The sequence below is a fragment of the Ochlerotatus camptorhynchus genome, unplaced genomic scaffold (genome assembly GCF_037179485.1).
Source record: "Ochlerotatus camptorhynchus isolate MF236.1 unplaced genomic scaffold, CSIRO-AGI_Acam_v1.1 ptg000240l, whole genome shotgun sequence".
Lineage (NCBI taxonomy): Eukaryota > Metazoa > Arthropoda > Insecta > Diptera > Culicidae > Ochlerotatus > Ochlerotatus camptorhynchus.
The window spans coordinates 870,276-894,192 of record NW_027040730.1 but is presented as its reverse complement, the minus strand read 5'-3'; the positions used below and the strand labels follow the sequence as shown (position 1 = coordinate 894,192).

Below are 23,917 nucleotides of genomic sequence, written 5' to 3'. Positions count from 1 at the left end.
AGGGAAAATGGCTCTAATGTTGGCCTATGGATCTAAGATTTGGTCCATCGCTAAAAATCTGCTTTTTATCAATTTTATCTAGATGAACGCGTCATTGGGATGGTACCAATGGATATTTTTGGTCGCTATTGAAAATTTAGTCGATGGCTTAATTTATGTATGGGCCCAAATTGGGGACATTTAGGCCGACATTCCATCCATTTTCCCTATCACTTTAAATAGTGTCCTATTGAGAGCTGTCAATGTCTCTCAACGCAATACATAAACTTGTAAACTGTGCGACAAACACAAGGAAACTCTATGTCCATGGAAGCCGAGAACATTTCCAATTCGAAAGATGTTCAAGACCAGATAGGGAATCGAACACGCAATATCCGGATGGCTAATACTACATCCCCAGTGTTCGGAAAATCGTTCCCAAAGCTCATCATTTGAGTTCTCCTGAGGGAATGAACTCACGTGAGAATCTACAAGCAAAAACTCACGCGTGAGATTTTCAGGCATTTTCACGCAATCTCACTCAACCTTCAAAAACCCATTCCGATTTAACTCATAAAGACTGCTCAAACGTTAGTTGATAGCATAAACATATTTTATTTTTTAGTATTCCAACGAAAGATGCAAAAATATGCACAGAACAATGAAAAATGCCAAAATTTAAGCATTGGAAACCTCATTCATTCCTTTATTTAACGTCGGTGTCTGTTCCGCAATTTAGTGCCGATCACCGACGGACATCAATTGCCATCCATTGATGGCAATCGAATGTGCAGGAAGGCAGCTTTCCACACCTGCGTAAGATATCGTACCCATTCAAACACACATGGACCGGGACCAACGGCTTTACTTCCCTTCCGAAGGAAGACCTGACCAGAGATTTTAATACCTCAGAAAAATCCCACCGACATCGGCTGGGATTGAACCAAGACCCATTGGGGTGTGAGAAAGCAGTCACGCTTACCACTACACCACCGGTGCTGGCATTGAAAATCTCATTGGTGGTTATTGTGCAGTTAAATTTTGCAAGGCACAATTCGTAGGCGAAGAAACTCATGCAGGCAATTTGATTTTTTTAGTTTGTTTAAACTAATCGTGTCTTAACTGATTTGTCGCACATAACGGTTTAATAAAGCATTTTGTTTTTCCTTGATTTGTTTTCCATCGATCTTGTTTTCTATGCTGAGCACCAATGCTACCGACACCAGGAAGGCAGCTGAGCAGGGGTTGAAACAGTTGACGTTTTTTACGACACTCACTTCTTTGTTTTGCGCGACAATCTGTTTGTAATCGTACACTCATGCTCTACCGTCGTCTCTCACACACAACACAACCGGTAGAATAATATTCGAGCAAAAAGAAAATTATCAAATAACTATCATATGACATGAGTGATTTGGTTCTTATTCCTCAATTTGGTGTAAATTAAACCGTTTATGATCAGAAATGTTATTCCAAGGACATCATTGCTTGCTTTTTTCAGAATTCACACAAGCACAACATCAGCAGCTCTTATTATGAGAAAAACTAAAATACATACATTCGTGACGGTATTCGCCGACAGTGTCTTATGACAGAGCATGTTAAATGACATTTGAGTTTGGTACTGTACTATGATAGCTTGTTTGGTAAGTGTCGGAGGCAAAGACAGTCGATTATCACAGAAAATGTGTCGACTACCGTGACCACTTACAAGACTGGGCAGCTCCCACACCTGGACCCAACACCTATCGACCTATCAACTCATGAACTAGGGACCAACGGCTTTACTTCCAGAAGGAAGGCGTGATCAGAGATATTATGCCTCAGAACATCCTGGCGGCACCGACTGGGATTGAACCCAGGCCTGCTGGGGTGTGAGGTAATCACGCTTACCACAACACCACCGGTGCCACTGCAGTTAAATAAATCATGAATTTCTGCATTTGAAATCATGTAGGATTGATTTTAAAATAAAAACCAAACAAAGAATAAAAAAAACAGTTTACTTTTGAAAATTTGATGCTAACTGGTGGGCATTTTAATATTATTGTGTTTCTGCAATTATGTTATCAGGAAGAAACTCAGTCATTGCATATACCTTTTCTCCAATTCAACGAAAAGAACTGCTGACCCCTATCGATTGCCAACAAGGCTTTCCAATCGAGCACACGAAAACGACAATCAAGATAACAGTGAAATCTCAAACACTTCCCCCACAATGAAATCTCAAGCACATCTCCCACAATGACAATGTATACATGGCCGATTGAACCAACTCAAATTTGAGTTTCTTTCATTCGAATTCGCTAAAACGGCATTTCAGGAAAATATTTTCGAATATGAGGAAAATCGAGAGAGGTTTCACTCAGTCTATTAGTATACTCCTGGACTGAGTAAAATTTTCGTCAATATTCCTCATATTAGAGCAGATTTTTGTGGAAAAGCGAGGAACGTTTTATTCAATATATAAGTAACCTACAATTTTGCGAATTTGATTGGAAACCATTCAATTTTGAGACGATCTCATCGGCAGTGTAGACAGTGAAACATCGTGACCTGCTCCTAATTTCCGGCGTCTGCCCAATCCAAGCCAATTACTGCTTTACACCCTCTTACTGTTTGTGTCACCTTAACTGCCTTTCAGTCGTTAGATACGTTGATTCCATGGAGGTTTATCAAACGCAGGAACCCACTTCATTCCGACTTTGAAAAGATTAACTTGTTTAGTTTCGGGTTGGTGCTGTTAGTGATTGGACTCATTTCGACGGATATTGAGTAATCAATATAATGTATTATAGCTCGTTAGTAGATGAAATCCTACTCAGAGGGAATTCATATTAATGGTATTTTATAAAGAATAGCTTTTTCATCTTGCAACCATTATTTTCATATCGCCCGGCTTTCAACCCAATATTACATGATGTAATTCGATTTAATTGATTTTTTGTGTTTGAACTCTCTTGATAGTTTCCATACTCCACTGCAGTAAGGCGAGGAAAAGTTTTATGAACTGGATAAACTTCTCGGAAGTTGCATTAACTTTAAGGAACTGGTGGTGGATGGGGCCAACGTGAAAGATTTTCATCCCGGGCCGATGCTCACTTTTGTGTTCCACGGATTTCTTGGAAGTATAACAAACTTCTCGGAAGTTTTCCGGACTTCTCAGAAGTACTACGGACATCTCGGAAGTTTTCCGGACTTATCGAAAGATATCCAGACTTCTCGGAAGATCTCCAAACTTGTGGGAAGATCCCCGGGTTTATCGAAAGATCTTTGGACTTCTCGTAAGATTTCCGGACTTCTCGGAAGATCGCCGGATTTCACGGCAGATCTCCGGACATCTCGGAAATCCTCCAGGACTCCAGGATTCTACGAACTTCGCAGAACTTCTATGGATTACTCGGGAATTTTACGGACTTCACGGAAGATCTCCAGCCTTCTTGAAATATTTCTGGACTTCTCTGAAGTTCTCCGGGCTTCTCGGAAGTTCTCCGGGCTTCGTGAAAGGTCTCCGGCCTTCTCGGAAGATCTCTGGACTTCTCGGAAGCTCTCCGGACTTCTCGAAAGTTCTCCGGACTTCTCGGTAGTTCTCTGGACATCTTGGAAGTTCTCCGAACTTCGCGTAAGAGCTTCGGTCTTCCCGGTCTTCCGGCGTAAGATCTTCGGTCTTCGCTGAAGATCTCCAGAATTCTTGAAAGTTCTTCGGAGTTCTCGGAAGCTCTACGGACAAATTTCATGGTGAAATAAAAAAAAACAATATACCTCACTAAACATCGCTATTCATATGCCTGTTAACAAAAATACCAGAACTATCCACCTACCTCAAATGTTTTTCTCGTATTGCCAAGTCTTATAAATCTAAGCATTATTTGTTTTATTTTTTTCCTCTGTTCGGTACATAAAACCACTGCGACCAGTAGTTTGATCTATTGTAGTATATCCCGAGTCCTTAATTTAGTGCATGTCGTATGCATCACAAGGAATCGATTCTAATTGCAAGGTCCCGGAGTGTTGGAACACCCTATAAAAGCGAACCTCTGTGTCAGTCAAAACTGGATTCCTTAGCAACAAAAACAAACAATGACATCGATAATGACCATGCATCAGAACCCTAGTCTTAACCACTTCAAACTAGGGAACAACGAATAGAAGATTAGGAATCACATAGGTGAAGACTAACTAACTCATTTTTCCTTGTTTCAAGATCATCCTCGGTCCAGGCAACCCGAGGACTTATCACTATTAATAAAGAATAAAAACTAACAAGGACTAAGAGGTGTTCCTTTGATTACTGAAAAATTCTGTTCCTATAGTTTGAAGTAGTCAGGACTAGGATCCGGTGGTAGATCTTACATCCCATAACGTACCACAAAAAAGTGATCTACCCACTTTACGAGGTCACTCTTAGTATGCATTGGACTTCCATTTATACACAGCAAAAAAATAATTTTGATATCACATCAAAGTGGATGCACTACAATCATGTCGAAAATTTCATGTAATTTTTATGACCACATAAATAAACAAATGCAGTAAAAGCAGCGTAATGTCAGTTCATGCATTGTATTAATGATAATTTTGTCCTTTTTAGCAAGTAATATTACACCATATTTTCGACATGATTGTAGTGCATCCACTTTGACGTGATATCAAAATTATTTTTTTGCTGTGTAAGAAGATAAAAAAACTGCAGCTGTCATGCTTTTCAAATTTCACACTGCAAGAAAGCAGAGTTTGGTGTTTTCCGGGAGATTCTACAGCAAGCTTGACGACTTCGAACTTCCGATTCATCGGTTGCACGAAATAAGTTGGGGCCCCGTTCTTTATTTTGATACCGGAAGGTTCTGTAAGAAGTTTGCTACAGACTAAGAAAAATTCATGTAAATTTAGTTGCTCTGAGAGTGACATATACGAGCGTCAATTTTGACATAAATTTGAGTCATAACAGATGTGAAATATAGTTCAATCAAACGTACTTTTCGTCGAGCAACGAACTTTTCAGTCTCGGAGCACTTAATATTACATGGCATGTTTGTTTACTTCTCATCTTTTATGTCAAAGATGGATTCCGTCATGTGTAAAATTAGTTATTCCTAAGTGTGTAGCTCAAAAAATAGTTAATTTATGGAACTATTTTTTCAGCTAAAAAACTTCCTACAGAATCTTACGGTGTTAAAAAAAACTTTAAGGTTGAAACCCGGTTTTTGGGTGGATTTGAATTAGCTACTTGTATATTTGCGAATGAAGCTGAATGATTGGCTGGATTGTCAGTTATATACTTCAGAATGTGCTGAAATTTCTTTACAAAAGCCGTCACTATGTAATGAAGCAGTCGTTTTGTAAGAAGGATTCTGCGCTGCGTGTCTAATGATTAACGCAGATTAACGAATGTGCAATTTTTACAATCCTTTTTCATCTAAAACGTTTTAAACAGCTCAAAATGTTATCTGGCATATAAAGTTTTCGTGTAATGTGTTACGCATTATCATACGAACTTAGATGATTGATTTTGGTTCAGTGCTTAAACGTTAAATCATTTATTTTAGTTTGTCCAATTCAAACACTATATTATTATTTTTCTGCATTAATTAAAAATTTAAAGGAACTGATTTTTGCTTCATTTCTGAGTCCAGTCACAGAATCATATTATTGATATTGAGTGTTGAGTGTGTGGGATCCCCCCATTACAGAGGGGGGAGGGGTATTGAACTATCATAAGAACCTTTTTAGGTCCCAAGAACCTCTGCATACTAATTTTCATGCCGATCGGTTCAGGAGTTTCAGTATAAGGATCATACGGACAGACAGAAATTCATTTATATAGGAGAAATTCGATGCGAATAAGAGTGCTGGTCTCATAAGAAGAGACTTGTCCTCAAGAGGGCACAAAGTTTAGTGGGCAACCAGTTCTTAATTTACCTGATTGTGTTAGGAAGCAGCTATAGTTACCTATCTGGCGCTGTGCTATAGTGATCATCTGGCGCTGGTACATATTTTGTGGGGATTGATTAAAATTCATCATTGGAGCCAATTTGCGTAGATTGTTCAAAAACAGATATATTTCTTAGATCTATGTGTGCTGAGAAAAGTTTCCACTTGAGTTTTGCAAGATAAGATCGTCCCGAACAGGTAAATTATGTTGCCTAATACTGGATACTGGATACTGACCGCCATCTTTGGAAGAGATAACAGCAATGTTTGTAGCCTCCAAAATCGATTATACATCTATCTTCAACAAACGGAATATTTCTCACGATATATTATGGGATGTTTCCACCTTTAGCATAGCCGAATAACTTTCCTATCTAGACAAACTAAACCCTGTAGCATAATTAGTCTAGTGATAATGACACTTGTTTCTAAGGTATTTCAATATAACAAAATGTAAACTAAAATGATTTATAAAAACTACAAAAATCCGACCAATTCAATCTCATTGATAAAAAAAAACTACGTAAAAAACGCATTAATTGAAAAATCCGTGTAAAAATAAATCGCGATAATAGAAAGTTCCAGGTATAAAAATCCGAGCTAAAAACTCGCGCAAATATAATCCGAGTATAAATAGACCTTAGTGAATATGTTTGGTACGATACTTTACTTAAAATGCTACAACACAAAGCCTTTACGAGCGCAAAGTATATATACCGTGCCAATTCAAATTTCGGACACTTAAACTCGAATTTCGGACACTTTTAAAAGTTGATTATCTCGGTCGAATATGATCCACATGTCTTGTAAATTTTAAATTTTTTTGACTAGTGCCCTCCACGATCATCTAACATTATTACTTTGTTTCTAACTGGATGTAATGTTTAATTAAAAATGAAAGTGTCCGAAATTTGAATCGTCCGAAATTTGAATCGGAACGGTATCTAAAACCTTTGTTCTCGAAAATAAAAGAAGCATTCCAAGCGAATCCATTTTCCATTCCGTTTCTGCATTAGCGAAGTGACCCCAACGACGTTACGATGTGTTTGTACGAGATTGAATCCTGCCGGCGAAATGGGGAATCAAGAAGCAGTGATGTATTTTTTAACAAAATATTAAGAATTTTTTACTCATTATCCAGACTTGTGTAGGGGAAACAGTCCTATTATTGCGGTACGTTAGAAGCGTTAGGAGCCTGTTGTTGTGTATGGATACCTCCATACACCACAATAGCAAATATATTTGATTAACAATATGATCCACTCTTTCGCTTAGCTGGCGAACCGAATTTTTAGCGATGAAAGCACCTCTGTGGCCAAAAAGGCTACCAATGTATTTGTTTATCGTCATGAGGGGTAGACCAAATGAAAATGTGTTTAATATTTCAAATGAATGTATTGCAGCATTTTATTTTATTTGATGACAGCAGTGACATGTCAGACACATTTTAAAGTAATATACACAATAGAGTGATGCAAAATTTTAAATTTTCGCTCCACAATACTTAAACGATTCCAAATCGGATCCTGACTAACCTCTCAAAATTTGAACCCATTTGGTGAGAATCTGAGATGGCACAAACCATTTGAAGTTTATATGGGAATTACTATGGTAAAACCAAGATTTTTGTTCATGTCTATCTAATAATTCACGATATCGGTCTGCTTCAAAAGCTTTCAACTGTACTTGTAGGAAATTTTCCCAGCTACAACTTTGCTGAAAACCACTTTTTGATTAAATGCAAGGATCGAAATCAATGGTTCAATGCGCTGATGTCTTATGAACATGCTCAATCAACTGCTCAGCAGGCAACATTGGTGTTTCTGGGGCGTTGAATAGGACACAAAAATCATGGCTACTATGTCACACTGCAAAATACAGTGTTGCCTACAGAGCAGCTGCTTGATCATGTCATAAGTTTACCAAGTTAAATAATTAATAACTTTTTGCTGTCTCGTTTTACATAGAAACGATCTTGAGCAAAGTTGTAGCTGAGAAAATTTTCTTTAATAATGGTTATCGAACTGTTTCGCAGCTCAATATTGAAAAAGACCAGAAGGCAATGAACAAAAAGTTGAGATTGCCCATAGTAATTTACATGCAAACTTCAAATGGCTTGTGCGAAGTCTGTTTCTAACCAAATGAGTTGTAACTTTGGGAGTCTAATCAGGACCCAATTTGAAACCATTTAAGCACTGTGGAGCGAAAAAGTCAAACTTTGCATCAGTCTAATGCACAATGTAATTAATGAAAATAATTTGACTCTTACTTTTGTAATAAGTGCTATATTCGCATACCCCTTAATTGTAACTGAATGATTGTTGCTGACCTTTTTCAACGCTAGATGGTGCGTGAAGCAATATTTTGCGGGTCTCCATTGCAACATTTGAAAAAGGCATAAATTGATCATATTGTTAATATGATATATTTGACAATAGGCTTCTAACGCTTCTAACGAACCGCAATAATAGGACTGTTTCCCCTAGTACAAACATCCCATTTTGTTTAAAAATTCGGTGGAAAATGAGAGGTAATGCAACGAACATTTAAATTTCTATCGTTACGTAATTCATGGACGCAACCTAAGCGATTCTGTATGGTTTTATGTGTCACCAATATTAAAAGCCATGTGGGAGCTAGCATAATTGTATTGTGATAGTTAGCTTACGTGAAACAAAATCCGTAAAAACTGTTCCGATCAAATTTTGAAGAGACATTTGCTTGACACATACTTCAAAGCTGAATAGAAAACAAACATATTGCTTCCAACAAGAATCTGCTGATCCCACTTTTACCCCTACAAATGTTTGAGCTGGACAATTTATCTTTAATATAATTAAGATAAAACATTTTTACCAGGTTATCAATCAAAATCGAACTGGTTACATTTACAAACAATAGTTCCCTCTACAGTTTCAATTGCTCCACAGCGATATAAATGTGAAAAAGCTTCTGATCCATACTTTTTTCCATCTTCGTTTTTATATCCTTGTTCACAATGTTCCAGCATCCTCTACTCACTCCTCTGCTTCTAACGCTGCTAACGTACCGCAACAATAGGGCTGTTTCCCCTACCGGTGGAAACTAACGATTTTAAATTGGCTCACACTGGACTAGCCTATCGGTCCAGTACATCGATCAATGAACTCCGTTATAGTCGAAATTCTAGAAATACACACTTAGTTTTTCCTACCAAGCTCGGCTGTGCAAATCTCGACACAAAAAGTTTCACTGAGATCTCAGAAAAAGTGACATTTGATTGCTGATAATGTTAAACTGAATCTCAGCAAACAAATGATGAGATCTCAGTCAAACTTCTATTGCCGAAAAAACTAAGTGTGTACACTATGTTTGTTTTGATTCGCTATGAAAGTTTTACAGATAAAATGAGGGGCTCGTGGATTTTCAGGGGTGCATCGATTACCTTGGGACCGGAGAGAGTACCAGAGCTGAGCCAAAAAGTTGAGCACGTTTCTTCAGGACCTTCTGGTATTAGAGCTACCTCTATGGTACTACTCTGCTACTTTCTGTTTCCTGGACGCTCCCCGTGAGACCACAAAACAGATTAAAAAAAAAATTATTCATACAGCTGATATTAAGTTTGGAAGCCCCATATTAACCTTAAACTGCCAAACAGACTATTATTGGTTACTTGGGTGGATTCTCCTTCATTTGCATCGTATGGTGGTTTAGGGCCCTAGGAACGTTCAACCAAATCACTCCGTGACAACGCTGCTGCAATTTCAGACTACTACGTAGATCCTTCGGACGGCACATTGTGTCTGGTCGAGCTGCCACAAAAGGATCTTTTGACGGAACTCGCGTGAGCCAACTCGGCTTGATTTTGGACCGATTCCGCAATTACAAGTACTCGTGATCTGAAGTTGGCTTATTCCCCCGCACGTAAACGTATCCTCGGTAATTTTCCAGCCATTGTCATTTTTTCAGTTTAGAGATCAGAAAACCAATGATTAACCTGCGCTTAGTAACCTGCATTTTTAGAAATTTATCACACCACTGAGTAAAAGTGACTCTTTCTGAGTACTCCAAAACTGCAGAACGTTCCTCTCGTCCCAATCAGTCGAAACCTTACTTAAATTTCTCTAGACGCGATTTATACACGAGAAGTGATACGCGGAGGCGTAATAAATGTTCAGTAGTAAATTATGTTTCTCAAACGAATCACTCATAGGTACATAAAACTAGTACCGTAAACAGTGGGCCACTGGGCAAGTTTACCAACATTTCCCATTAAGTTTGTTTTAAAATCATTGATAATTCTACACTCATCAGAGCTTATTTGTTATAAATAAACATATTTTTGAAACATGTGAATGATCTTTATGAGCTGTAATTACATCCTTACAACATTCTGCAGACGTACTGTAAGTCAAAGTGATAGTAAACTTACTGCAACAACTATTGGAACAAGTCATACAAATCCATAAAAAAACCTCAAATCAACATTTTAAAATTTTCGAACAATGATTATTCAAACTAAAACATACGTGTATAATAAAACAAATTATTCTACTAGGTTTTGCTACCTGTGCCGTAGTACCGCTTTAAAAATAAATTAATTGAAAATAAACTGCAAGCAAAGATAATATTCGCATATATTACTGAAAATCGTAATCAATTTGCTCCCAGTTTACGGTACTTAGTGCTTTTCCTGCCTTTTTTTTATCTTTTAATCCATGGTTTTTATTCCGATCTATTTCTTAGGAGCCATCCCAAGTAATATCGCATGCTTTATCATGGTTTTATAGCATTCTACAAGTCTAAATCATGGTCTACAGAACCCAAAAAACTAGAATTGTTACTTGTAATGTGCTGTAACTATTCTGCATTGTGTTTTGTTTACTTTGCGATTAAAAAAATAACAGCTACAAGCAGTGCTGCAAAATTTCGACAGGACACGGTGATATTGACAATTCTGTTTTGGTCACTCATTTGAGCTAACAGTCATAGTCAAGGCAAACCATGTCAATTGTCAATGACAATGCTGTCAGTGACGAACATGTGTAGATTTTTATATTAACTAAATTTGTAACGAAACTAAATGACTTGAGCAAAACAATTACATGGAACCATTTTAGTAAACAAGCATCTACGTCCTGAACTACTGGGATAACAATAATGTGACACATAATGTACTACATTACACGATTTGTTACCAGGTGAATCTTTGTCATTGACGAAAAAATGAATGAGATTTTGACGGAGGTTTTTTTGAGGATCAAGTCTGTCAGTGACTATGTGACGAACAATTTTGTCAATATCGCGCGAAAGTCTATCAATGACAATGACAAATCTCAGCACTGGCTACAAGTAATGACCAGATCTTGTTAGCCCCCTTTTGAATTTTTTTTCTTATTTTCTACGAAAACCATGCGTTTTATCAGTGGTCTCATTTCTCCAAAGTTTACCTAAAACATTCATCTTGAAGATGAATGATAAAGATTTGGAATTATGGTTATGTGAAATCATTGAAATCTCACGTCATTTTTCAAATAGACCAATGTAACAAATGTAAACAAATCGAGTTAAGCGATACAAACTATTGCTCTTCTATCATTGTATGTGATACAAAAATATCCATACAAATTTACTTTAATTTATATCAGATAATCATTAATCAAAAATTGTCCAATGTACAGTTTGAAATGATGGGTACATGATTGTTACTTCGGTCATTCGGACTGCCTAACATGATTGGTGCTCATTTTTCAAAGGCGGGGCCAATCTAAAGTTAGGTACTATACTCTGAAATCTGTGAAAGGGAATCTAGTATCATGTAGACAAAACGTGAAATGTAACACTCATTGATTATGTCATTGAGAAAAATCGTCCAATGTAACATGTCCGTTGTACAACTCGAGTTGTCAAAACGTCCTATGTGGTTTTTTTCTATGTTGTAGCATGAAATTCAAAGTAAAATTGTGATTTTACCGTTTCTTCTGAATTTTCAACGTTATTATACACTGGCTACATCAAAAATAGTATTGCAAAATGTATTGTTTTTAAACAGTTAAAATAATAATCTGTCGAACTTCAACTTCGGTTTTCTCAAAATGGTGGATATGTTACATTGGTCTATTTGAAAAGTGACGCGAGAAATATCAAAGCCCGATACACAGAAGGGCTGACAAAATCGGGTCATTACTGTATCTCATATCGAATCATATGACTAATTTAAATCCATTTATTGACTGTGGGCCAAAACTACATCACTTTTACTGAAAACAATTCATGTGATAATAGTAAATTTTATAGAGTCATACCACATTAGATCAGTAATCAGAAGTGACGCTCGACTCGACCTACATAATAGGGACCATAATTACTACAATCAACAGCAAAAAATTAAATTTAAATTGAAATCAATCATGTTAAAAATCTCATGTAATTTTTATGGCCACAAAAATAAAATGCAGTAAGAGCAGCGTAATGTCAGCTCATGCACTGTATTTATGATGTTTTTTTTTTCCTTTTTGGTGTAATATAACCATATTTTCGACACGATCGAATTGCATCCACCTTGATGTGACATCAAAATTATTTTTATGCTGTGTTGTTAAATAAATGATAACCACGTTTGTTGGAACTGGAATTTCATCAGCAGGTCAATAGTTTATTTGGCCTAAATTATGGATATGTACATTAATTAGGCTGATGGCTAGCATATAAAGCTCAAATGTGCTGAAATTTTGATAGAAGCTCAGAAATTGATCAGTCATATCCACATTTTATGCACTGAGACCAGGGCTGTCATTTGATCAATCAATGCCTGCAATGCTGATTTTCTGTAGTCAACAAAGTTAGAAACAGACTAACATAAAGTGTGCTAGCCTTTCACACCGCGTAAGTGTAAATCAGCGGAAAAGGATGAAAGACACTCAAAAATAACGAAAACGCATAGTGTAGCCACCGACACAAAGAGCACACTAAGTGTAGGTCTGCAAATGGGAAACCCAACAGAAAGACAATATTCTTCTTCGTTGTGCGCTTCTTCATCTATTGCTATTGTGGTATGCAAAGACGGCAAAGAAGACATAGAAGAAATTTAGCTGATTTTTGTATTTTATACGTTCCCTGCACCGCACTGAGTGTGAATTTTACCACCGCTCGTTGTGTGGATTACATTCCCACAGATAAGATGGAAAAGAGTGTATGAAGCAAATGGGGGAACCACACTTTCTTTGTCAAATGTTGTGCGATGCATTTCCAGTTCCAGTCCTGAATGGGACACTTGATTTTGACTTTGAAAAGTAAGATTAATATTCAACAAGTAATTTTGAAATGTCACTCATAAGTATTTATATCAATATTTCAAATACTTCATAAAGCAGCATGTAACGTATTTCCCGAAATATTTATCATTATGCAGTTGGCAATTCCATCGTCTCCAGTCATGCACACATACGATGTTGCTCTATAGTTTCACGTCACGAAACTTGTCCTGAGATGCAACGTTGAATCCAAAACGACTCCAGGTTAAACCAGAAAGTACAAGTTTGCTTGGCAGTTAAAACTAATAGAGTTCATAATTTTCTCATATCAAAAGCAAAACATACCCACTGTTTTGGATGGTTAAAACGTACCACCATTGTTATTTCTGTACTGCATACCAACAGTTATGCGATATCTAATAGTCACTTTGACTGTGAAATGTGCTTTTTCATTATTATGTTGACACATATACAAATTGAGTACAAATTCCACCTCAAGAAGAAAGCGGTGCAGACATAGAATAAGTTGTTTCACTGCCACAGTTGCAGATCAGTTCCTTTATGTTCATTAAGTAGTTTGTGCGTTTCCCTAACGAGTTGCTTTTATGTCTGTTACAATCTTCCTTACAGAATGGATCAACACACATGACGCTTGTTGACAAATGCAATCTAAACCAATGCAGTGCTGCGAATACCGTGAAACGGAACAGGGTAGGTTCGAGGAACAAATGCAAGAGAAAGTGGTAGTGCTGGTGGCAAAAAAAAGACAATAATGTAATTGAATTCAACGAGGAAACTCTACTAGCGCTCTTGGTACCACAACGACATTATGTTGGAGGGAAAAATGAACGTGACAGAAATAGGTCAACTAGCCAACGATTCCGAGGCATCCACTGGCGGTACGGCCGATAACTCGTCAGTTCGTGAACTTCTTTACTGTGGCCAAGGGCTAGACGATTTCCACACAAGGTGAGCTATAAATTGTCATTCACAAGTGAATCACGTACAAGACTGATACAATTTCTACTGTAGCTTTAGTATCAACTTCTCAATGATCTATACATTTTATCATGTAGGTTTACAGGTAAGCATGCGACAAGGAAAAATTCCATCAATGTTCGTACATTTATTATGTTGCTGTATCATGATTAAAGGATATGCTTCTAGAAAAATAATGTACATTTGTTTCCATGGGCTATATTGCTGCAAGCTTCTATAGAGTGCCCACCGAAGAAAATTGATGACTAAAATAACATTTCCTTCATGCCAATGGTGAGAATATTGCAGATGCCGATGCTCACTCCGGAGCTCTTTTCATGACACGGACAACGATAACGTATTTATTTGCTCTATCACTCTTCTATTCTCATAAGCCCTACCGGAAGCGTATTAACACACGATACCCAAACAAATAAATGAAATTGAAAATCAATATCAAAGATGGAAATATGCTGCGATCTCGTGATATCGGCGTTACATTGTATAGCATGACACCAAACTCAACGACAATGACACTGGTCTGGTTGCGCTCGATTACATTTTTCACTAGAACAATCTATCCCAGGGAGGAAAGGCACACTGAAAAATAGAAGAATAGAAATTTAAACGATTTTCTCCTTCGGAAATAACGATGTATGGGAAATAGGTCATTTTAGAAACAAGATTTAGCATGTCAAAACTTATTGTCATGTCATGTCATTAGTAAACTATTCAATTCAAATATTCACATCGGTAGAAGTTCTCAAAGTACACGCAAACCATTGATTGATCATAAATGATCACTTTCTAGATACACCCATATCATAAGTTTGGAATCATGTTTTTTGCTCACATCTCTGCAATTTTATAGGTCATTTGAAAGGTATTGAATGACAGTTAGTTTGGAAGTAACTGTTTTAGTATTTTTTACAGTAACAAAACTATATGCTACACAACATTCAACAGCTGAACGTTCGGTTATCAGTTCGGTAAAGGAAATGACTACCGAACAATCGGTAAACAGATTTTTGATTTCCTGTCAAAATTACCGAACAATTTGGTAACTTTTTACCGAACTATTCAGTATATTTTAAAAGAACTGTTCCGTAAAAGGAAATTAGTCGATCTTTTGTATTTTTGTTTTATTTTGGTAAATTAAAATTTAAAGCTATTGCTGGTGGCTGCTTTCATGCCGATGCCAGTCCAGGAACATGCCGCAATCTGATACCGACAGAAAAGCACAGAGTATCTGGTTGTTGTGTCTGAAAAACGATCATAAAAATAAATGAAATGGGTATATCAGACGGAATATTTAAGAGGTGCATTATTCATGCACCTGTATTTGCCATCATACTCGGTAAAAAATTACCGAATGTTGGTAAAATATTTTTCTTACCGAAAAATCTGTAATTTTATTCATTTACCGATTATTTTCGGTAAAAAATTACCGAACAAGGAAAACGTCGCTGAGTGTGTATGTAGATAGTTTTTGACCCCCCTCCCATTCATGAGCGCCGTGTAATTTCCATTTTTGCTATTCAAACTAACGGGGTTCCACGGTTTACAAAAAGTTTGAATGAATGCAAACGCAGGATGAATGGGAGGGGGTCAAAAACTATCTACGTAGCATATGGACAGCCCCTTAAAGTTTTAGAACATCATTTGGGTTTATGAAGGTACAAACGCTTTATCCGATGTTTATTCCCGTTCTGTTGATTACGTCAGCATTGTTTTTTGTTTAATCTGCGATACGAGCTTTCCGATTCTTATTTTCGATAAAATTGATCTTTTACATACATCGAGGTGTGTCCCAACTGGTTTGCTACGACAGCAAGTGGATGAATGGACATGTTTGCCTGATGCCACTCATAGTCTGTACTGTACGATGACAAAACTAAGGAAGACAAAACTCTTCGGATCATCGATACACCCACAATTTGTGTTTCCATGACATAGGGATGTTTACTTCAGCTGTGGATTTCTTTGATTTATCCAGCTCCTTTTTTTTTTCTTTCCTGATAGAGACTAATTCCACTGTGTTTTTATGCGACTTCTTTTTTATCTCTTCGGGACATAAATCCACTGCGACCAGTATTTGATCTATTGTAAATAGTAACAATAATGACAATATCCTCTTGCTTTTTTCATGGAAGCGACACGTATAGCAAAACCTTCCGCTCAAGAAAGCCGACTCGACCTACCTTTGTGTTTAGGATCGCTATATTTGGAATGATTTCAACATCTCGAGTTCCATTTGCCCTCACAAGGAACATAGATTGACAATAATATGCAACGGCGGTGAACTATCGGTGTCGATTCGATTGATACACCTCCACCGTTGGATGTACATCGGTTCCTCACCGATTTGATTTACAAATGCTCACTGAAAGCACAAAAAAGAAAAATTCCAAGTGCACCCTTCAAAAGGAGACCAGCCACACGCAAAATTTTATGTATACAAATCTTATGCTTTCAAAGTTTTTTGTAGATACAAAACCTCCACAAGCTTCAAGGAATATTCAAAGCTTGAGACAAAGCCGAAACAATTAGTCGTTGTAAAAAACGCGGTTAATGACTCAATTTCGTCGAGGGACTCTCACAAGAAACCTCAAAACCTCAAAGAACACCATGGCTCATTGTACCGTGGAGGGTGACTCGCTCAGTGCTGAGATTTGTCATTGTCATTGACAGACTTTTGCGCGATATTGACAAAATTGTTTTTCACATAGTCAATGATAGACTTGATCCTCAAAAAAATCTTTGTCAAAATCTCATTCATTTTTTCGTCAATGACAAAGATTCACCTGGTAACAGAAAGGGTAATTTCGTGCATTCTTGTTATCCAAGCTGTTAAGCCGTAGATGCTTGTTCACTTTAATGGCTCCATGTAATTGTTTTCCTCAAGCCATTTAACTTTATTTTAAATTTAGCTAATAAACAAATCAGCACATGTTCGTCACTGACAAAAATGCCACTGACAATTGACGTGGTTTGCATTGACGATGACTGTTAGCTCAAACGAGTGACTAAAGCAGAATTTTGAGTATCACCGTGTATTGTCGAAATTGTGCAGCACTGGACTCGCTACATGCTCGCAGTGCGAAACCAAACTTTTTGTCAATGCGAACATCAACATGAGGTAAGTTTTAAAAACAAACGATCAAAATGACGTTTGTCAGAAAACAAACAGACCCAATATTGATATCCGATCCAGGTAGGAACTGAATAATAAACGAATTCGCTATCAGTTCCTGCACAACATATTATTCGAGAAACGTCTCCAAGCGGCGGTTCTCTGGATAGACCATTCACAATGCTGGAATTTTCTTTGGCTCTTTAAATGAAGAACTCCTCACCGGGAAGCGATATGATTAAATTCAATCTTCAGAAAAATCTCCCAGATATCACTAAAAGACACTTGCTAGACAAATTCAATGCCTTACTAGAAAATAGCATTGTACCGCCTAAATAGAGGCAGGTCAAAGCAATAGCATTTTTTTTAAACCTGTTGATGTTATTTGTCGCTTCGTTTGATAGCAGTAATTGTAATTTTCTATTCCAAAGAGAGGTGAAATTTCAGTGCGTCTGTATAAATTCTATCGTTACATTCACAAACAAAGCAGATGTATTTAATAACAACACTAAGCACTTCCACGCGCCTTCTTCTATCTACTCCTGCAGGTTCACCAAGCAAGTGCTGCGAAATCTCTACTATACAAGGCGATAATCAAAATTCTGCTTTGGTCACTCATTTGAGCTAACAATCATCGTCAAGGCAATCCATGTCAATTGTCAGTGACAGTGCTGTGCAGTGAGGATTAAGTCTAATGTGTACTGTTTTGTGAAAAGATATGGGGTTTTTACGCCTTTTTGAGTCAAATGTGCTATCTCAAAAAGGCTTTTCCCCATCCCATATTTCATTTAGACTTCGCGCATCTGACTTCAAAGATGGAATTTTATAGAATAAAAAAAATCAGTGATAAACAATTTTGTCAATATTGTGCGAAAGTCTGTCAATGACAATGACAAATCTCAGCACTGCCACCAAGTCTTCAAAAGAGAGCTGACTCCATCCATTAATGAAAGAGATTAGTGACGTTTAACGCACAGACACAAGTGGGTGCAACGCCGTGTAAAGTTATGTATTATTTTCCTCTGGCTAACCTAAAAACGTTTGAAAGTATATCTGTCAAAATAAGTTTCACAGCGATTTGTTATGTATTTTCCTCGGATTTTCACTAACACTCTCTCACATATCGCACCAATCCAACCGCACGTGAAAATCTCTAAGGCTTCTATCCAAAGTGGATAGATGTATGGGTGGTCAAGTACTCACGGTCCACTAGTGTTGGTGCGTTATTTTCCGTTAATGCTCATGAAAAGTTCACTATTTTAACATAACATAAACAGTACCAAAAAAGTTCCGATTGGATTTGGACCTGTTTCATACAACCGAAAGGTGTATGCTAGACACAAATGCCTTGTCAAATTGATTTCCTACGCAAGTGATCAATCTTTGATGTCAATTTCGCAAATAAACATGAGAGTTGATTATAACAAAACTTGCTGTATACAATCGTAATAGTTCATTTTAGTAAACGGTTGTATTTGGCAAGTTTTGTATAATCAATCCTCCTCGTGTTTATTCGTGAAATTCACATCACTTGCGTAGGAAATCAATTTGACAATGCATTTGTGATCATCATACACCATCTGGTCGCATGAAATAGTTCCAAATCTGTCCAAATCAACAAGTAAACTTTTTTGTTTTGGCACCGTTAATGACAAAATGGTGAACATTTCATAAACATTAACGGCAAATAACTCACAAACACTAGCGGACCGAGAGCGGCGGCGCCGGTGGTGTAGTGGTAAGCTACCTCTCACCCAAAGGGCCTGGGAAGTAAAACCGTTGGTCCATGAGCTGATGGGTCGATAGGTAGGGTCCAGGTGTGGCAGCTACCTCCCTGGCGTCGATAGCATTGGTACTCAGTTCGGAAAACAAATCAAGGAAAAATAAAAAAATAGCGGACCGAGAGTTCAAGCCCACCAATGATTATCCCCCTTGGGCCAGGATAATATCCCAACACACATTTTGTGCTGATTAATGACTGAATAAGCTACTTTTTAGCTGAAGAAGCAAATTTTTTCCTGAATAAGCTCTTATTCCGCTTCCTATGTTTGTTGGGATGCCTAGTGCGATGACGTAGGTAGTAAGCCAGCGTTCTATTGAAGAAATCCTCTCGAGCTGCACATTGCGAGGAGTCGGAGGGAGCGTAGATATTGCAAATCGTCGTACTTTGTACTCTCAGAGCAAGCAGTCGGCTATCCAGACTTTTCTTAACATGATATAGGGCTAACTACCCCATTTCAGGCCTATTAAGCACAACCCGCACTTAGTCTTTCTTAATCTAGCGTAGTTAAGCACCAAACGGAATATTATTATTACTGATGGCTTTCAAATTTATTTACCTTTCCATACTTACCGTACGATTTGATAAAGAGAAACAAATTGTTTAGATATTTTTAAAAGTCTAACACTGCTTCTTGACGCCAAACTTGGCCTACGGATGAAACGCCATTGAAACGTCAATGAATTCACTTCGGCTTATCGGATGAAGATAAAGATTGATTCGGTCGGATGATATGTTTCTATCAAAAATGACTTCTAAATGTATTCCCCCTTCCATAAGTACCGTTGAATTTGATAAAGAGCCACACATTCTTGAGATATTGTTAAAAATCTAACACCGCTTCTTGATTCCAAATTTGTCCTACGAGTTTCAATTCCGTCCAAACACATTGAAACGCCATTGGATTTTCTTCGTCCTACGGATGAAGGTAGAAAAAGCGAGTTCGCTAGGAGCGCTTTTTTTTGTTTTGAGAACAATGAGTGTAAATGTTCACACAATACGCTCTTATAGGCTTTGTGTTGTAGCTTGTGAACTAACGCATCGGTACAAACGCATTACTGATTCGTGCACGGTGAAATCATTGATTATACTGATGTTTTCTGCTCGATAGAACGGAAATAGACGATTACGATGAAGTAGCGCTCTACCCTACACATTTGAGAAAACGACGAAGCCAGGCGTTTGTTACTTCTTGCAGACACAAAATATCGAGGCTATGGCTGTTGGTGATGGTGCTGGTGCCGTTGTGTTTGTGGGCATGACGACACAGCATCCCCTGTAGGTAGTTTGGAAGAAAGTCCGACAATACCATATATAGTACAAATAAAAATATTAGTAACAGTAATAAATCGAATAATCGGAGTCTTACGATCACTGTGATTAAATCAAAAGGGTCCAAAGAAGCTTACGAAGATACTCGTAAGTTTTCGAAAACACAGTTGGATCCAAAAACACACAAAACCAGTAATTTTAGGAATGGTAAAGATGGCTCTATTATCGTTGAGTGTGCAACTGGGGCTAATCTAAATAATGTGAAAAATGGTATTTAAAGCAATTTGGGTGAAAAAGATAGTGCTGTTGTCTTCATTGACTACTTAAAAAGTCAAAATGAAGACATCGCCATAAAATATGTAAAAAATTGCTATATGTTTGAAAATCCGCTTCCCTTTCAACAAGATTAGTGTTGTGATTTAAGTCGATGTAGGTCATATGTTTGTTATATGCGAAAAAAGTAAATGGGTTTGATCGGTGCTCGATAGTTCCCGCGATTAATGTGTTGACATGCTTCAAATGTGGAGAATTTCGGCACAAGAGCATGGATTGCAAAAATTCCACAAAATTGCTCAACGAGTTCCCTTTTTTTGCCGTTTGACGACGACGGGCATGCGAGAGAAAAATAAGCATCGGGAATGTACTCCCGGATGTATTGATTTGGTGAGTTCGTTCCAGTTGAAGATTGTTCTTATACATATCTCGATTGCATTTTCGAGGGGACGTCCGGAGAGCCTTGAGATTTAGGCGTTGTTGCTTTTGCGGGCAGACGAGTTGGTCGCCGGTAAGGTCCAGTAAGTGCTGCCAGCAGATGAATCAAGAGGTATTCGAAACAAAATTGGTAAGAAATTTCCATTCAAATCGTTTTATTACAGTTAAACAAATTTCAAAACTATATACGTGCCAGATTTGGAAATAATATTTTTTGAATCTGGAAGTGTGTTTATGATACCATTATCCATTTGATAAGGGTAGAGTGAACATGCGGGGCTTATTGTAAGTAAAAGTGACCTCGGAGTGGTCGTGAATTACCAGGCATTCTGAAATGGGTCACTGGAGCTGCAATAGAGCTAACACCTTCTAACTCCCGGACTAAACCTGCTTTAATTGAAGGGTAATAAAAAGCAGTTTTCTTCCATAATAACACTGCCGGACAGTGGGGGTTAGATTGTACACACACACACACAAGAGCATGGATTGCAAAAATTGTGAGAGATTATCTAAGTGCAGTCAACAACACAAAACGTCGGAGTGTATGTCATCTGTTTTGAAATGTATTAATTGTTTAAAAATTAATAAAGAACGTAAAATGAACTTGGACGTCAACTATCCCGCATTTAGCTCTGAATGTTTGCTCTATAAAAACTTTTTGATCAGAAGAAAAGCAACTTGCGTTTCAATAAATAGCAGGCAAATTCCAGGAATGGGAATCAATTCGATTTTTTGTATTTGAATATTTTGTATTGCATTGAAACCGAAGAGTTTCGTCCCATCAACATGTTGCACACATTAGAGCATATTTTAGAACTTGTTGTTAAAGGCCACCTGTTAGAGAATTTAAATAGTAATAGTTTGTTGCTACCAGAACAATCAGGATATCGGGAAGGTCATTCTTGTGAAACCGCGTTGAATTTGGTATAAGCGAAGTGGAAAAATAGCTTGGAGCGTAAAAATATTATTGCTTCTGTTTCTTTGGATCTAAAACGCGCTTTTGAAACAATTTCTAGGCCCTTATTGTTACGTTAAATCAAGCGCTTTGGAATTACGAGTACTGCATATAAATGGTTTGAAAGCTATTTGTCTGACAGAGCTCAAGGGACTGTTTTTAATGATAATGTTTCCAGTTCCGTGGGGAAGAACCATGAAGTTCCCCAGGAAAGTATATTAGGGCCCCTGTTATTTATTATGTTTATTGATGATTTGCGATGTTTTTTACGATTTTGCGACATTAATCTTTTATCAGATGATACTGTGTTATTCATTGCAGCTAAGGATTTAGATGACGCCGTTTTACACTTGAATGAAGATTTGCGTTCTCTAAGTAGATGGTTGAAGTATACGCAGTTCAAATTGAATACATGTAATCGAATAAAACGTTTCAGAATTTGAGCAATAACTGCCATTCAAAAACTTGACAAACTAGCGTCTGACCATAATGGAGTATTTACACTTATGCTAGCTCTACCAGCTCAGAAATATCATGCTAAGAGATGCTGTTTACATTATTCTGAATGCTTTTTAGTACAGGTCTAGTACACTAGCGCTAGTAAACCAGCACAAATGAAAACACCACATAACTCATACCATCCGATTATAGCTGTCGTTCATTAGGACATTGTTGGAGGAAATGATCCTTCGAAGACTCGATCACTGGGTCGAATCAAATAACTTCCTATCAATTATGTACGCAGTTTGCGTTCCGCAAGAGCAAAGGAAGAAACAATTTTCTGCCCACAGATATTCAACTGGTCTTGCGCACAAGGAACAATTGGATTCAGTATTAATGGGCATTAAGGAGGCTTTGATTCAGTTTACATAGAAATTCTGAAAAAATGAATTTCAAATAATTTATTGAACAATTTGTTGTCAGAAAACCAAATGATATTTTTCATGGACAACTGACAACTTCCAGAATTAGTTACATGGGCCTGCCCCAAGGCTCATGTCTCAGCCCTCTTCTATAACTTTTATGTCAAAGATATCGACAACTAGCAGAACAATGCACGATAAGACAACTTGCAGATGACGGTGTAAGGACCACATGACGTAGACTTGCATGGACCATTGCAAAGTTCCTTAGATAACTTGTCTTCTTGGGCTAGGAATCTAGGGATCGAATTCTCACCGCAGAAAACTGAAAAGTTAGTGTTTTTTTCAAAAGTGGATATCCCAGCCCAAATATAGCTTAATATTATGGGCAGGAACATTACCCAATAATTGTCTTTCAAGTATCTTGGGGTCTGGTTTGATTCAAAATGCACTTGGAATACCCACATTGCGTATTTGAAGCAATAATGTCAGCAGAGGATGAACTTTCTCAGTTCAATTTGCGGCACATGGTGGGGTGCTCATCCGGAAGGCCTCATAACGTTTTATAAAAGAACAATGCTCTCTGTTCTGGAGTATGGCTGTTTCTGCTTTCTCTAGGCAAGAAAAAGTCACCTAATAAAATTAAGACGAATTCAATATCCATGTCTGCGTATTGCTCTCGGCAACGCATAACATCCCAAGTAACCAAAAGTTCTGATAAAAGGCTATTTATGGCTTAAGCACCCCAAGGTGGTCTATAGAATTCTAAGCAGCCTCATTTTTAGTCGTTATAAGAACTTGAAAGTTCCGGCACCATAATTGAAGAGCATTCTGAGCAGCCTCTGGCGGAACTTGAACGGAACTTTTAGAAAATAAATTAAAAAAGGTTTTTGTCCTCTACACCCATTCTATATTTAGTTAGCACTTTAATGAAAGTTATTTCTAAAGGCAGGTATTAATGTGTATTGATTTATCAGCATTAGTAGAAGTAATGGAGCTGGAGCTGTTTGAAGATTTAAACCCAGGCGTGAGAGTCTCAGTACGAACCAGTACGTCATCTGAAATATATTAAAGTGAGCTGTT

The 23,917-nt window shown here is 37.5% G+C and overlaps 1 protein-coding gene across 3 annotated transcripts in view; it reads left to right on the top strand.

Moving 5' to 3' along the window:
* The window catches only part of LOC135704443 (G-protein coupled receptor dmsr-1-like), a 125,284-nt gene that overhangs the window by 42,606 nt on the left and 58,761 nt on the right, over window positions 1–23,917 (top strand). For all 3 annotated transcript variants that reach the window (XR_010517789.1, XR_010517788.1, XM_065225909.1), the window contains exon 2: window positions 13,773–14,111. Coding sequence is in view for 1 of the 3 variants with exons in the window: in XM_065225909.1 (XP_065081981.1) it covers window positions 13,972–14,111 (140 nt within the window). In the remaining 2 variants the exon portion in view is untranslated. The remainder of the gene's footprint in view (window positions 1–13,772; window positions 14,112–23,917) is intronic.